Genomic DNA, 15,681 nt, shown 5'->3' with positions numbered 1-15,681 from the left:
GATGCTGAAGCTGCTTCCCTTCCTCTCTCAAGAGAGGATACTGAGCACTTTGTAACTTGCTTAGAGAAAGTAACTTCAGTCTCATAGTAACAGTCTGAAGTCTTGCACATTATATTACCTAAAACACATAGTACATACACAGTACTACATACAGCTGCTAGAAGTTATTTTCCTGCTCTATCTGCACATAAATCCACACCTTTTAATAAAGTCCTGCAGTTCCAAACTCAGGGACAATACCCTTCTATTTTTGAAAGCAGCAAATTTAAGCATGCTAGAAAAAAAAAAAATATATATATAGGTACACAGAAGAAACATTAACACAGAAGAGACTGACTTAAATGAGAAGCCAGGTAAAGGCATTACGAATCAACTCTCAAATTTGAGTAGTCAGAGTGACACCATTTGCAATGGCTAGATCCTTAGCATTAGAAGCTACCAAAGGTTTTGTGTGTGTTTTTTTGTTAGCATTTCTTTGATGGTAGGGGGGTTTAGGGTTGGGTTTTTTTGTTGTTGGCTTGGTGTGTTTTGTTGTGTTTTGGGGTTTGTTTGTTTTTTTTTTTTTAAAACTAATAACTTACATCTATCCAGGGTTATGAATCTCATCTATCAGTAAGAACAGATCAAAATATCACTTAGTCCTATTTGTGTAATTTTAAGAATGCAAATCACAATGAACAAGCATTTACAAGGACAGCACAGAGACCATGTCATGATGAGGAAAAATAAACACAAGTGGGTGAAAATGATGAGATGATGTGCTGCCAGGCTCCTTACCCATTGCTGCTGCTGTTGGAGCTCCCTGATGGTATTCTCAGCTTGCTCCAGCTTAGTAATGGCCTCATCACTCTGCTGTTTGATGGTGGCCAGCTCCCGTTTTATGAGGTAGTTTTCCTCAGCCTCCTGGGCCCTTGTCACTTGTCCCTTAGGACATAATTTTTTTTTTTTTTTAAAGCAATTGAATACAAATCCAAGACAGACTGCCTTTGTGATGCTTAGCTGCTTATTTCATCAGATTGGTTTTGCAAACAGCATGGAGTACAATTGGTAGAAATTTTAGGACAAGGTACTACTAAACAGCTGCTGTAGTACTTTATTACAGAATTCAGCACCGTTTAGCAAGCACAATTGCGTACCTGCATTCAATGAAATTCCTTTCATGCAATATTACTCAGTTACATGCACAGATTTAAGTTTGCAATATTCAATTTCAGTGTTAATACAGTGTCATAGAATCCATTTGTCACAGGAATTTGTACCAAAAAATTACATTAGGTTAGGAAAAATATTATAACGTGCAGGTATTTGGTTTATATATATTTTAGTAAACAAAATTAAACAAGTTTCTAGCACGAGATTAGCTCTATATTTATTCCAAATCAGCAAGGCAGGGATAGAGTACAGCATGCAAATATGCATGCATTAAAGCAGTTTGGGGTTTTTTTGAGAGTAGGAAGAGAGTCATACAGTAAAACACTAAAAGACTATACCTGTATCAATCTATCTGCCAAGGAAGCACTTTCCTACAAAGGAAAAATTCAGATAGGAATGAGGAAAAGGAAAACCAAAACACAAAGGGGTGATAATAGTGACAAAAAAAGACAAGAGCTAAGAGAAAGAAAATGCCCAAATTCTACCCATTTTATGTACAAACACTTTTTTGCAAAATTAACAACTCTTCATATAAATTAAGGCAACTCAGCCTGAAAGTCCCAGGAAGCAGCCTTTTCTGCAACAGATTTAACACAGTCCATCTTTGATACAAAAAGGTCTCAAAGCCAGATTTCCGTAACACCGAAAGTTCACCTACAGGAGACTGTGTATTTTTATCTGAATAGCTTGCTTCCCTAATTAACAAAAGCTACTGACACGTGGTCTGATACGATCTAGCAGATGGATGCAAGAGGTGGTCTATGGTCCCTCCACAACATGAAAGGAAGGCATCATTTGAGCACAAAGGAAACTCCACTAAGCACTGAGGCACTCATGCGGAACTAAAGCTTCCAAGATGTCGAAGCAGGAAAGTTAAATGGTGCAAACTGACAGACACAAGTAGAAAATTTCAACTATGACAGCTAATATTTTGTTTTACTGAACACTTGTAGTAACTCAATTGAGCAGTTCATAGATTCTCTTTCCTTGCCAAAGTTTTTCCAGAAAGAAATTTTCATTTATGCACACTGATAAGCACTACATTTCCTCCCCCTCAAGTTACACATTTAATTAATTTCTGCTCTATCACCCTTGAAAGCAGTCAATTTTTTCAGATTTTACAACAGAGAACACACCTATTTGCAGACCATTTTCTCCTTGGAACTTTTATTAAAATTAAAGTTTGAACTGTTTGATAAGAGCTATTACTCAGAAGTTAAGGTAAGCTGTTTGTCATTAAGGTACACTAAGGAAATCACAAATAAATCATATAGGTTAGGATGACGAAAAACTTTTAAAATAAAAATAAGTTTCCAACAGAAGAACTGAATGTGTTTGTTCACACTGTATGATCTGTTTTCCAGACACTGTGATGATAATGACCTTCAGAAATTATTAATAGATAGTATTTTCCCATTTTGAAATGTTTTAATTCCAGTCAGAATGGAATACTCTGAAAGCGAATTCTGAAATTTTAAGTACAGAATTCGCAAAAGCACCAGCGTCTGGCAGTTCATTGTGGACTTCCTAATAAAGAAAAAAAAAAAAAAAATCTGATTTCAAACCTCTGCAAGTTAAGTATAAAACAGGGGTATTTACTATTATAAATTTGCCAGAAGAGCACTGAAGTGATTCACTACAGCTTTAAGCTTCTTAAACAGAGTCTGCTCTTTTCAGTTAATTTTATCAGTACTTCAACATTAGAAACAAAGATGTTTATAAAATTGTATTTTTGGTCACAACTTTCACTACATCCTCATTATGTGCGTTTTTCCAAACTAAATTCAGAAATCAATTAATTAGAGTTTGACTCAGATTGACTGTTTTTCCAAGAAACTGTAACGGATTTAACATCTGAAGTGTGACATCTTTCAATTATGTCACTCTAAATTCAGTCTTTACCATTTTCTTCCCTGTGAAACATCAACAACTGTTTGAAACTCATAAGAGCATTCAATTTAATTTGTTGAAAGATAGTTGCTATTTATGGGTAAGATGGACAAGAATGTGCTTATTCTAGAGCAGATCCACTCGGATGCAATCTGTCACAGGAAGCATGATACCAGAATATAGGAGAGGCCATTGGAGAACAATGCCTGCATGTTGGCAATGTATTGACAACAGTTATCACCCATACTTTTAAAGTTACATCCAGTTACAAAGAAGCCTAACAAAACTCTATTCCAGACTAAATCTGTGAGAAATAAGTCTTAAAAGATATTCCCCCCGCCATGTACCCAAAATTGCTACAACAATCAAAACTGTGTAAAACAAATTAATGGCAGCAGACTTCCTGTACTGAATGTGAATGCTGCAACCCCCTCTACTGCTGTATTTGCTAGCGATGAAATAATCTGCCTTCATCTCCATCTCTCTCTGGTCATTGGTAGGTCTGTCATTTTGCTCCTATGTAAAAACACTCAGCAACATCAGATTTTCAAAACTGAGGATTCTCTCACAATAACCTCTCTTCCACCCAAGCAGTCCACTATTTCATGTAGTCTTCTGCACTTTGAACAGATGCTTCTAATTCAGAAAGAAAACAGTACAACAAAAGTTGGGTATGTCAAAAGGCTTGATTTCATATTCACTAAGAGCCAGACATAACCTTAAACATTTACAAGCACTGACCCTAATTGCTTTGTTATTGCCATGCTATTTGGCTAAGTAAACACCATAGATTAGCAGGAAAAACAGTAACCTCTAATTCTGAGATTCCCACTTCATGTAATAAAATTGCTATCAATTTAATTATAAATTAACACAGATTAAATCTAATCACCAACATACTTACCTTTTCTAATGTTTCAATGCGCTGTTTTAGGAGTCTGTTTTCAGTTCGTAACCTCTGGAAGGTAAACAGTTCAGAATTGTATTTCTCAAGTAACGAACTGGAAGTCTGATAAAAGCCAAGCAAGCTAACAATGTTTATATCACATCTATGAAAATCAATATAAATACAAAAATAACTAGTGACCTTTTTAACATCCTTTTATATGATGTACTAACTCAAAAGATTAAACAGCTTGATACAGCAAAGATGAGAAGAAGCCTTGTGTTATATGAAAGCATCTGTGTTGCATTAGATGAAAGCAGCATTTCTGCAGGTGAACCACAGGGCTTAACCACACATCAGACCTGACAGTCTCCTCTTCATCAACAGAGCTAGACACAGTCTTCATGGTTAAAGGACATGAAAGAGCACTCCCTGCACTAGGACAGGCTAGTGAGATAGCTGCAAGGTTTCCTTCCTTTTCCTCCCAATGATTTATGTCAAATTATATAATATTTATTTAATCTGTAAGGTTTTACTGAGAGTTATTTACCTCAGATGACCCAGACATGAGAAAGGATTGTACTGAATTACGTATTTTACCAGTACATTTCCTATAAATTTTAGGAGTCAGCATTCAAATAGAAGAGATCTGTATCCCTAAGAATAGAGCCACAGATATCAGTTCAGTAATGCTTTACTCAGCCAGGCTAAGATGCAGGCTCAAGGTGCTTGTTTTTCCATCTCCCTAAAATAGCAGAGCTTCTTAGCAGAAGAGAGTAAGTTAGAAATGGTTTATATAAGGTCCCAAAGCAGTGCCTAGAAACAGACAGCTCTGGGTTATTGGGTTTGGTTGGTTGAGGTGTTTTGTTTTGGTTTTTTTTGTTTGTGTGGTTTTTTTGTTTGGTTGGGTTTTTTTTGGGGGGTGGGGGGAGGGCAGAACAGAGAAAGATTTGAAATAAGTTAAAATATTAGAATCTGAAGTTACAGTTGTCTTTCAAATTATTTTATTCTGTCCTATTCTGCAGAGAGCTGTCATTTGAGTCCTGCAAATCTTCTGATTTGAGTTGCCATTACAGCTAACTGCCTTACTGCGTGTTCAAACAATAACAAACTGCCCAAAAAAGTTTGGAACACCTTTGTTCCCAGGTGCAGTCACTGAATTTTTCTGAAAGAACCAATGCCTTAGAAACTCATATTGAAAGGCAAAATGATGAGCAGTGGACAGGAAGAAGGCAGGCTGTACCTTGCTCCCTCTACTAAGCTTTGTGTACTACACTTGCCCATCATTTCTCCCATTGCCTTTTCTCATGGAACTGGCTAAAAACATGACACAAAGAAGCAAATCCAGATCAAACACCATGCTGTAAAAAAAAATGTGGAAAAAAAAAAGCAGCAAAAGCCTATTTATGTCACAAAAGCAAAAAGATGCAGTGATTAAGTACATACAGGAAGTAGGTCAGTTAGGAAAAGGGAAAGATAAACTGCACTTGCAGGTGGTTTTTTTTCCACATTATGTATCAACTGGAACAGCTCCAAAAGAAAAAGTGACTGCAGACAGAAGACACTCAATCTTGGGTCCAATGCATAAGAAAAATCAAGATCTCAAAATCAATGATAAACCACTCAAGTGCATTCTATAACTCTATCTTAACATGTGGTTTACAAACCTCCTGTGTGGAACATCTACATCCAAACCAGCAGATTTGGAACCTCTGGTAAATGAGGCCATCTGTAATCAAGCTTTAGTCAGCAGAAAACAATGAAAACTAAGTACAGCAGTTGTCCAAAGATTTTTCTTCAAATGCCCAAAGTCTCAATTTCACTATAAGTGTCCTTTATGAACAGGCATCCCAAATACAAATGCTGAAAGAAAAGAATCTGTGGGCCTCAGTTACATGTCCTGCTACAGATCGAATATGTAAACCTACATCTAGGAATAAAACTAATCCATAAATAAAGTTGTTGAGGCTCTCTTACTTTAATTTCAACTTGTTCTTCCATTTCTTTTGTCTTTATTGTAGTATATTCCTTTTCTAACCTAAAAATTAGAAATAGTGAATTATGATTAGAAAAATTGTGGATAACTTACTTGTTGGTGTAATACCTAACGAACAACAGTAGAACAGAGATACAAATTATTGATATTTCCTCCATGTAAGTGGCCACTTGAAATGCACACCTGTGAATATTTAGACTGGACATTAGAACTAAATTTAAACACAAAGACTTCTGTAGGTATGAACAGACTCTGAACCAGCATTCTGAAGTGCAGGTTTGCTTGTATACATTTACAGCAGCAATGATTTGGAGCTACTCTGTAATAACCACTCAATGTAATTATACAATAATCAATTCAATGGGTTCAGCCAAAAGAAAACAGAGCTTGGAAAGCTTGGAAGACAGAAAGACACAATGAGATTTGAGACAAAGATCTTACACATATAAAACAATTTTGGTTCCTCTCCAGCAAACCACAGAATTGTCCCAGTTGAAAAAGGTGGCAACAGGAAGAAACAAGCTGAGATATACAAGGCCTCTACAGAAGGCAACCAAGGAAGTTTAGACTCGGAATGGTAGGATTTTAAACTACATACATTTATATTGGCTTTCAGAGAAAATATTTTTCCTGAAAGCTTTGTTACTAGTTCTGTTTTAGAGAAGACTGCTCATGCTACAGCACTGATCATAGGCTGCTGACAGAAGGATTGGCAAATTCCACTTGAAAGACCCTAGCACAATCTGCAGTGCAAGAACAGTGAATGTACAATATATTACAACCACCTGGAGAATTGCCACACTTAACCCTGGAAAAGCACAGTATGTGCAGCTTGGCTTATCAAAACATAATTTACCAAAGGCAGAAAAGAGAAGACATGCAACTAACCTTAAAAAAAAAAAAAGTAGTTTATGCTCAGGATTTTGAACCCCAAATGAAAGTTCTTTTACAATTATCAATGATATTACAAAGTTTCACCAATTTATATTTTAAACAGCACTAAACTTGACCACACATGCACTCTTCAGCACTGTGAATACTTTTGCAATTCCCGAGAACTAAAGTCTTAAGAATTTAGGCCACATCACCAAGTTTAACCTCCTTTCCCTACTTCACCGTCAAAAAAACAAACAGTCCCTCCCCCTAAAAAAAACACACACACACACCCCCCCACTGCTTTTTTCTATTCAGATCCTGTTTACAGAAGTGCTGTAATTCCCCATAACTTGCACCTTTCTTCAAAAGCTTTTTAGGTTATTTTTATAAATGTGTTATAGCTTTATTACATTTAAGAAAAATGGCAAATACTGCTTTAGAAGAATTTTCTTGCAGACAGAACATCAGTTTTAACTGTTTATAGTATAAAACACCAAAAAAATTAAAGATGGAAAATTCAAAATGATATACTGAATAACTAGTTTTAAAGTTAAACAAACAGTAGCTCTTAGCAACAGTATAATCTATTTTCTCAAAATGTTATACCTACTTTTTCATCTTTTTTGCATTGTATTTGACTTGGTAAGATGCTTGGATTAATTTGTCTGGACCACTGTCAAACTGATGTGGAATGACCTTTTGAAAGTGCTAAAAGCAATCAGAGCACAAGATTACATATAATTAATAGCTGCAAGGAAATACACACACATTACACATTTCAGACATCTCTTACAATTATTATAATCTTAGTTTACCTGTAACATTCCTTCCATGTCAAGTTGCAGTAATTCTGCTTGGTTCATCTGAAGTACTGCTAAACCTACTCGAAATACTATCTCTAAACCCTGAAAACAGAAGTTAAGAAATATCCAGTTATTCATGGCATTGTCAACAGGACAGAACGATTCTACCACTTACTAACGTTGGAAATCTCACCCAGTTTCTCCAACAATCAAAGGGGCTACTGAAAAAATCTCTCAATAAATTGGTTCTGGGTTTCTTATTTTGTCCCAAGAACAAGTAGTCTGGTTATTTGTCCCGATGCCAGACCTGCCCCCTCAGAGAGGCTAGTGCTGAGGTAAAAACTCTTGAGTGACAGGTGTTCTCTATGTCAGCTTTATCAAGTGTTAAATATACATAGCACAAGAAAACCCAGGTACTTCTCAAAAAAGCCATTTTAATTTCAGACACGGTACAATGCAGTTCAACTATTTAAACAGATACAAGGGAATGTCTCACTCACATATACTCTCTTGGACACTCTTGAGTGTAAGAGGAAAGGATCCACCTTTGACTTACTTGATTGCAGAGAAAGACCATAAATGGACCATAAGCTTTGGTTTGTTACCAGTTACAACCACGCAAAGCTCTAATCCTGAACACCACTTAGCTGTCTTCATGATAGTGACACTGTGTAGTTCCATAAATTTATTTGGCTATTGCTCATCATCTGGAGAGTAGAAGATGCCAACACTCCCTCCTCTTGGCCTGCATATCCCCATGGAGCTTTAACTTTGGCCTGAAAGCAGCATTACTTTCCATTCCAAACTTACTGTAATACTGAGAAACTGATGTCCCTGCTGTACACAATGCTATTGCATTGCATCCAGAACTGACAGATGTGGTACCTCTTCAATAGGCTTAGAGTACAAAGTTGCATACAGTATCTACATACAAAGATTTTGTTGCTCTTCCTTGACAAAACTACATGCACAGACATCTTCCCCTACAAAACAACCTGATAAGCATAAGGACGAAAAAGCAAGAGTATTTACCCATCATAATGGGATTTATACCATTACCTAAATAACTGCTTTTAACAGCTACTCTTTAAATGGATCATATGAGTATTGAGGAGTTACCTCAGACATAAAGATATCAAATATTCTTGTTGCAATTGGTAATGGAAAAGTTGTAAGGAATATAGTTAAAAACCATGACGACGCATACATAGAAGTGTGGAAACTCTGAGACTGAAAGTGCACATAAAGCTCTGGAAGATGCTCCTGGAAAAGAAGAGAAAAAAGAAATACACATTAAGATTCTCCTGGTAGTTTTAGTGTGTCCATGTTTTTGACAAATTTTGAATAAAAGAAGAAAATAATTGCTGTTTAGTACAGACAGCAGCTTCGTAACACAGGACTAGAAAGGATATTACTCATCATTATGAAGAGCCATGCAACAGCAGTCCCAGTATAGAATGCTCTACAGCAGTTCGCCCCTGCAAAGCACAGATTACAAAAATACTTCCTAATCATAATAGGAAGTCCCAAGCTTGTGAATCCCTAAGTCACATCTAGAGTGGGCTACAAAAAAAGAGCTGCAAAGATCTAGGGTATGGACAGAGACCTCTGTCTTACTTGCCACCTAACATCCCACCCCTGTTAGGAACTGGATCACAAAACACAAACCTATTTGTCTCTATCAGCCTGACCAGGAAGAAAGTTTTCTGTGCCCCAAATCTGAACACAATTTTAATTCTAATGTATGATGGTATCTCCCAGTTTCCATTTTTGAAAATAGCTGTAAATTGATTATGGAGACATTGACTTTCAGAATCTTCAATCCAAACAGAATAAGACATTCGTATGCTTAAAACTATAGCAATACACATCCTCATGCTTCTGTGTTTAAAGCCAGTCACTGTCTGTCAAAGGTTAAGTAAAAAGTACTTTAAAAAGTAGACCAGCCACATGCATTTACTTCTGAAGTTCTGAAACTAGCTACTGTCAAGAGAACAGCCTATTAGCCAACAGACATGCCTGCTCTTGAACTGTAATTCCCAAGCTCCTTATCAATAGTTACTGAAGATAAAGTTTGATAGATTTTGTATGTACCTGTATCATGCATTCAAACTGGTACATACAAAGTCCCAGTTCAGCCATGCTTGGTTTAAAGAGTTCTCGTAGTCTGTAATCTTGCATTAATTTAACAAACACACAAAATGCCTCTTCTTCTGGCATCTATAATTAAAAATAAAAAAGCACAATAAAAACTCTGGATAAATGTAAGGATATATCAGAGTAAGTGCCTAGGAGGGTTTAGGGTTGGGTTTTTTTGTGTGTGTGGTGAGGTTTTTTTTTGGTTTTGAGTTGTTTGTTGTTTTTGTTTTAAGGGATTTATAACCAATTACTGTAATGAACTTTTGTATATATTGAATTCTATCAAGTGATTTCTAAACTGAAATGGAGGCCTGCAAGTTTCTTAGAATATACCCTACTTTGTCATAAAACAAAAGGCAGTAATTCAAAGGCAGCTTTAAGATTACCAAAATCAGCTGTGAAGTTCCACTTGGACTCTGAGGCAATTCAGTGTAACAGAATTGAAATGAGAAGTTCATTAATAGTTGAAACAACATTCACCAAAATAGCTTGCAAGTCTGCAATCCTACCTTAGCTCTGAGAAATAAAGTATTCTCCCACTCATCGATAGCATCTTCTTGACAAAGAGAACCACAGAGAATAAATCTCATTTGATTTGCAGAGTAAACAGCTGCCCTTGACAATTCCATTGTAACAAAATGACGAAGGAAAACCATTATAAAAATTCCCAATAAACCACCATGATATATTACGCAGGGATTTTAAGTGTTCACGTATTTTAATACCATGTTTACCTGCATAAGCAGTAATCCAACTATAAAAGCGCTTCCTTGACAGTATCCAACCTCACGATCCACCAAAGAATAAGCCTGGGAAATAAAGTTTTAAGACTCTCAATTAAAACCTCATTATCAATAAAAAGTGATCATAGTTCATGCTGTTATTTTGCTAATAACTTACTCTTCCTCTCCCAAGTCCAGCGAGGACAGATATTCTATTCAGAAGTTTTAGCCAGATATTCTAGTTGCTACCTGCTGCTAGCAAGGGGTATGCCAAAACATAACAGACAGCTGGCATGCAAACCGCACAAGGCCGCTACTTGCGTAGGAGATAGACCAAAGAAACAACAGTTCTTCTCAGAAAAATTATGTGCTGCAGTTTTATGTACAGGTGGAGGAAATGGGGTGACCTCCATGCATGTTGCATTTCTCTTCATTTCAGAGTTATGGAAGTTACTATGATTTGGAAATCTGCCAACAGTTGAAACTATGTTGTATAGAAAAGTCTGTCTTTCAAAATTTAAGCTCTAGTGCAATGAAGACAAAATAATGCAAACTTAATTTTACAGTGGCGCTCTCATTTTGTGCTTGGGCACTGTAACAACTGCACATTAGCTTGTACCTGCTATTTCCTGCTCCCACTTGCAGGTTCAGAACACTTGAAAACTGAATGCTAGTTCTGATTTACAGTGTTCTTGTCTTGGTCAACATGGTTTACTTCACAGCACACTTTATTCCATTATACTATCAGCAGTTAGCATGTGACTGTTCTAATGCAAACTTCATAAGTTTTTTAAATGTCTTATAAAGTAAAATCACTAACTATAGGAATACCACATTTGAAAGCTATCTTTGAAACTGGAATGTAATTTGTTAAACTATTCGTGTCAAGCAGACTAATTTTAAAAACATGAACACATGAAACTGATGCAATTTCAGTATGTACAAGGCAAATTATTTTCCAAACTTTAGTGCACATTCTTGCTAATGGATTTTCAAGGGCCAAAATACTGACTCACCTTCATTACATTGAACAAGACCTCCTGTCCAAGGCTGTCTTTTTCTTTAAAAAAATCATGTTCGGGGTATGTTCTAGCAATGTCCCTTCTTATTAATTTCTCACAAGGAGATGTCATTTTCAAAAGCTCTGAATACTGATCCTTAATTGGCATGCTTTGAGCACTGCATAAGAGTTGCCAAACAATTGCTCTGAAATGATGAGGTATCCCTTTTCGAACAAGCTCCTAAAGCACAAAAAAGACACAAATTCATTTATATTTCCTGAAAATATAAACATCAGCCTGAAGAACAAAACACTTCAGCATATTAAGTTCCTCACAACTTCAGATACAAACCAATCGTATAGTTTATGATGCGTAAACCTCAATTTTAGCCTAATAGATTGTCAGCTAACAAAAGCAAGCAGAGTCAATCATTTTTAGTGGCTAAATTAGCTAATGAAGTAGTCCTCTATTCATAGTCAGCTACTTCAAAAATGGAATATTCAAGTAATTTTAAACAAGAACTCCCATGAGCCAGAATTTAATACAGTTATTTTTATATTTCACAAAAGATTACTGAAGGTAACATCCTTAATTACATTTGTAGTGATTGAGAAATAAGAAATCACCAATTAAAAATTATTTCCAAGACAGGTAAATGATAAAAAGTGGAAATAACTGCAGCACAGCCAACTGCAACAGTAAGTATGGCACAGAAGTCATTTGACAAACTTAACAAGTTGTTTCTAATTTCTCTGGTGTGCCAGTATTTCCAAGTTCTCTTTTAAGAAAGTATTCAAATGTAGGTTCAGACACTGGACCAAGAAAGCATTACATTTACAGCTACTGAATTTACTTTATCTTCCCTGAAAAAAAATCATCTAGGTATTACACAATTCAAACCTTCCCAGATCAACAGATCCAAGAACCTGGTACTTGTCTTTTCAGAAAGCACAAGCAGAAAGTAGTCTTGTTGCTTGATCTGAAAACTGAGAAAAAAAAGTATAAGTCAGGAAGTTTACAGACTGTCTTCGTGGTACTTTCTGCAACTTGGATCAGTCTGACCTAGAAGATCGTCTCTTCAAGACAAGAGTGTTCCTTTAATAATTTTTTGTACCTTAAGAACTGTTATCAAGCATTCTGTCTCCTAAAGGATAGTTTCTTTCACCAGTATTTATTCTGAAGCAACAGTAATCTCCTGTTCTGCAAAGCATCCTCTTTCTCCTGTTCTTTCCAAATCTCTCTCCTACTTCTCCAAACTAAGATTAATGAACGCAACAGTGATAACTTTTAAAGAGACTCCTGCTTTCAAGTTTTGTTTTTGCTAAGCTTGAACTCCACTGCAGGAGTTTTGCATCACTGACCTCAATTTTCTATTATACCTACAATCTCCAGCCTTCTTCAGAACCACCCTAGTAATGTCATTCCAACTATTTGTCCCATCTACGACACAACTACGATGCCCTGTGTTATTTCAGAAAAGATTTCCAACTCCAAGACAACCACCCTAACACATCAGCTTTCCACATCTGTCTCTAGCTATCATTTGTCAACAACACACTACCAGACTGCAGATCAGTCATCCTAAAGCCTCCAGGGCTGCCAATAATGAAGCATTAGCAAGTGGTTTCTTGCTTTAAGTTACCATGGACCTGCTTGACAGAATAACAGGGTTAATCCCTCTGAGAATCCTAAAGAAATGGCAGGAAAACACACCTACTAAGCAGCACTAAAATGGTGCTATTCTACACAGTATTATGCACACTGAAAGGCAGGACTTACGTCATCCTTCAGAATCCCTCCATGAACAGGAAGCGAGTTCTGAAGTGGATCAGAAGACATAAGGATAGAAAACATCACCTGTGCAGGAAGGTATATATACACCTATGTCTAAAACTTAAAAAACTTACCAGATACCTAGAAACTTAAGACCAGCTTTTACAGCTGTACCTACTGGCACAATCAGGAAATAGGTATGGATGTCCTGGTGTTCCATCGTAAATGCAGAATGACACAGTTTAGGCTGACTTTCGACAAACAAAAAAATATTGAGAATTATTTAACCAGCAAAGGAAAACTCACTAGCAATATAATTAGATATTTACTGAAAGTTAGTCAAATACTCCCCAAATTATACTTGGCCAGCTGTAAAAAACAAGTGACACTTGTGACACTTGAAAATGTTCAAATGCAGGCAGTTCAAATGAACTCTATCCAACCATATCTACTTATTACCATCTCACTTCTGCTTTCTCTTGCCAGGTTCATGTGCCCTTCTTTTCACAGTCTTTCGGGAACACCTGTCCAGAAACTGTTTTCCCTATGCAAGCAGGAAGTCCTGAATTCATTTTCTTCCCTTGTTTCCTCTCTCAAGTAATTTTCTCTCTTCATAACTGCTTCACATAAAAGATACTTTACTTTAGCCCATTGTTCTGCCTTCCCACAACCTATTCATACACACACATTTCAAACTGCTCAAAAGACCCTGAAATTTGTATTCTGCACATAAAACTACAGACTAGAGTCAATAAAGAACTAAAGCAGAACAGACTTGCCTACAAACAAAAAATCCCACGCTGCTGTACTTGCTGCCTTTGAAGCATGGATATGCTCAAATGCCCTAGATACTTTTTAGTTTGAATTTAAAGTATAATTGAATGCCACTCTGTACGTGCCCACGACTAACCCAGCCTGGACACACACTGCTCAAAGTTTGTCCGATCCCCTCGGAATTTAAAAAACTACGTGTTCTTCTGCTTAAGGTCATCCCTGGAGCCAACACACTTGGCATGCACAAAAAACTAAACTCATCAGAGCCTCTTGCAGTAGAATTATCAGCTCTTCTAACAAGAATGCTTTAAAAAGACAGCTGCTCAGTGGGAAAACAGTCATCGCATCCAGCCATCAGATGCCCTTAAGTGGGTTTTCAGTAATTCCATTTTGGAAACATGAAGCCTGTGTTCATGGGAATCTCTCATTAGAGGGAGACTGAAAGCTTTGGTATTCAAGATACAGTACATGCACCTAGTTTTGAATAAGAGACATTTGCTTGGCAAAACTGTTACCAAAGTCTGGTAACAGTTACACAGGAAGCACTAAGGCTTAGGGATGGAAGAAGATTCAACTGGAAGCTTCCATTACATATTTATTAAAAAAAACAAGGCCAACAGGAAGATAAAACAGTATCACTTATATCACATTACAAATATATCCTAAAAAAGTGTCTTTACTACTACCTTAACTTGCTTTTCTTTCTTTTTCCGTACATCTTCCCATTCATTCACAATTCTCCCCCACAGGATCCATGAGTCTTCTTCAAGATGGCTGAGATTGCTAGAAGCTGATGAACTAGATACAAGAGAAGATCCACTATTTCTTCTTGACCCATTTACTGATCGCAAGGATTTGCTGTCTGTTTCCAAGAGTCTGCAAAGAAAGCACACAAAAAACCAAATTGAAGCTCTTCTAATCACAGGACCACACTATTAATTGTTTGTTCAGAAGTCCATTCTTCCAACCTCTTTACAAAAGAATGCACCCAAAGGTTCAGTGGAACAGTTTTTCCAACATCCATTTGTACTAAATTTGAAAAGAAGAACTGGTCAATGTTACTGTTTCTTCTTGAGATCTCAAGTAATTCTGCAGACAGAAGCACTGCTCACATTGCAGCCATTTAAGAAAGGGATAAAAATGTCACATCATGCATCAACAGCACTAAGAGAAGTGAGATTTTAATACAAGCGTTTTGCGGTCTCGTGAACTAGATCTTAACACATAAAGATAACAAACTAGAGAAAGTACAGAAGCACTGCAAGTCCAATGCTCTTTTCCACATTCATCAATTGGAGATCAATAGCCCTACAGGGAAGATGTGCAGATTTTGTTTTGCGGCATAAGTACCAGCAAGAGCAATGTGATTTTACTAGCAACAAAAAACCCACAGCTGTTGTGCATTGGACTGACAAAGAGAACATAAGGAAGTTAAATATCCTTAATGATAGTGTCAAATGTTAAAGTGCTGCAAAAGAGACAGTAATTTTCAAGAAAAGACAAAAGATTAGCCTCCTAGAAGTCTACTTGATTACACTTTTTTTTTAATTGACAGTGTAAATGCAGACAGAATAATTAAAACCTGGAGCAATTTTAAAACACCTGACATTTGCTGACAACTGTTCACAAACCAACATGGTGTTTTAGAAATGCATGGGAAAAATCTCAG

General features: G+C 36.6%; 1 protein-coding gene across 8 annotated transcripts in view; it reads right to left on the bottom strand.

Annotated features, from left to right (window-relative positions):
* The window catches only part of EVI5 (ecotropic viral integration site 5), an 80,794-nt gene that overhangs the window by 48,903 nt on the left and 16,210 nt on the right, over positions 1 to 15,681 (bottom strand). For 4 of the 8 annotated variants that reach the window (XR_011048695.1, XM_068406980.1, XM_068406978.1 and 1 more), the window contains 11 exons: positions 14,696 to 14,888; positions 11,481 to 11,705; positions 10,477 to 10,551; positions 9,698 to 9,823; positions 8,723 to 8,866; positions 7,616 to 7,705; positions 7,411 to 7,508; positions 5,906 to 5,966; positions 3,947 to 4,000; positions 1,491 to 1,523; positions 778 to 924 (listed from right to left, as the gene is read on the bottom strand). Coding sequence is in view for 7 of the 8 variants with exons in the window: in XM_068406980.1 (XP_068263081.1) it covers positions 778 to 924; positions 1,491 to 1,523; positions 3,947 to 4,000; positions 5,906 to 5,966; positions 7,411 to 7,508; positions 7,616 to 7,705; positions 8,723 to 8,866; positions 9,698 to 9,823; positions 10,477 to 10,551; positions 11,481 to 11,705; positions 14,696 to 14,888 (1,246 nt within the window). In the remaining variant the exon portion in view is untranslated. Of the gene's footprint in view, positions 1 to 777; positions 925 to 1,490; positions 1,524 to 3,946; positions 4,001 to 5,905; positions 5,967 to 7,410; positions 7,509 to 7,615; positions 7,706 to 8,722; positions 8,867 to 9,697; positions 9,824 to 10,476; positions 10,552 to 11,480; positions 11,706 to 13,244; positions 13,323 to 13,416; positions 13,575 to 14,695; positions 14,889 to 15,681 lie in introns of those variants that run through there. The other 4 variants (XM_068406977.1, XM_068406981.1, XM_068406983.1 and 1 more) reach the window with 4 other exon arrangements.

The sequence above is a fragment of the Nyctibius grandis genome, chromosome 8 (genome assembly GCF_013368605.1).
Source record: "Nyctibius grandis isolate bNycGra1 chromosome 8, bNycGra1.pri, whole genome shotgun sequence".
Taxonomy (NCBI): Eukaryota; Metazoa; Chordata; class Aves; order Nyctibiiformes; family Nyctibiidae; genus Nyctibius; species Nyctibius grandis.
The sequence above is the reverse complement of the archived record's forward strand: the minus strand, read 5'-3'. Positions and strand labels throughout refer to the sequence as shown.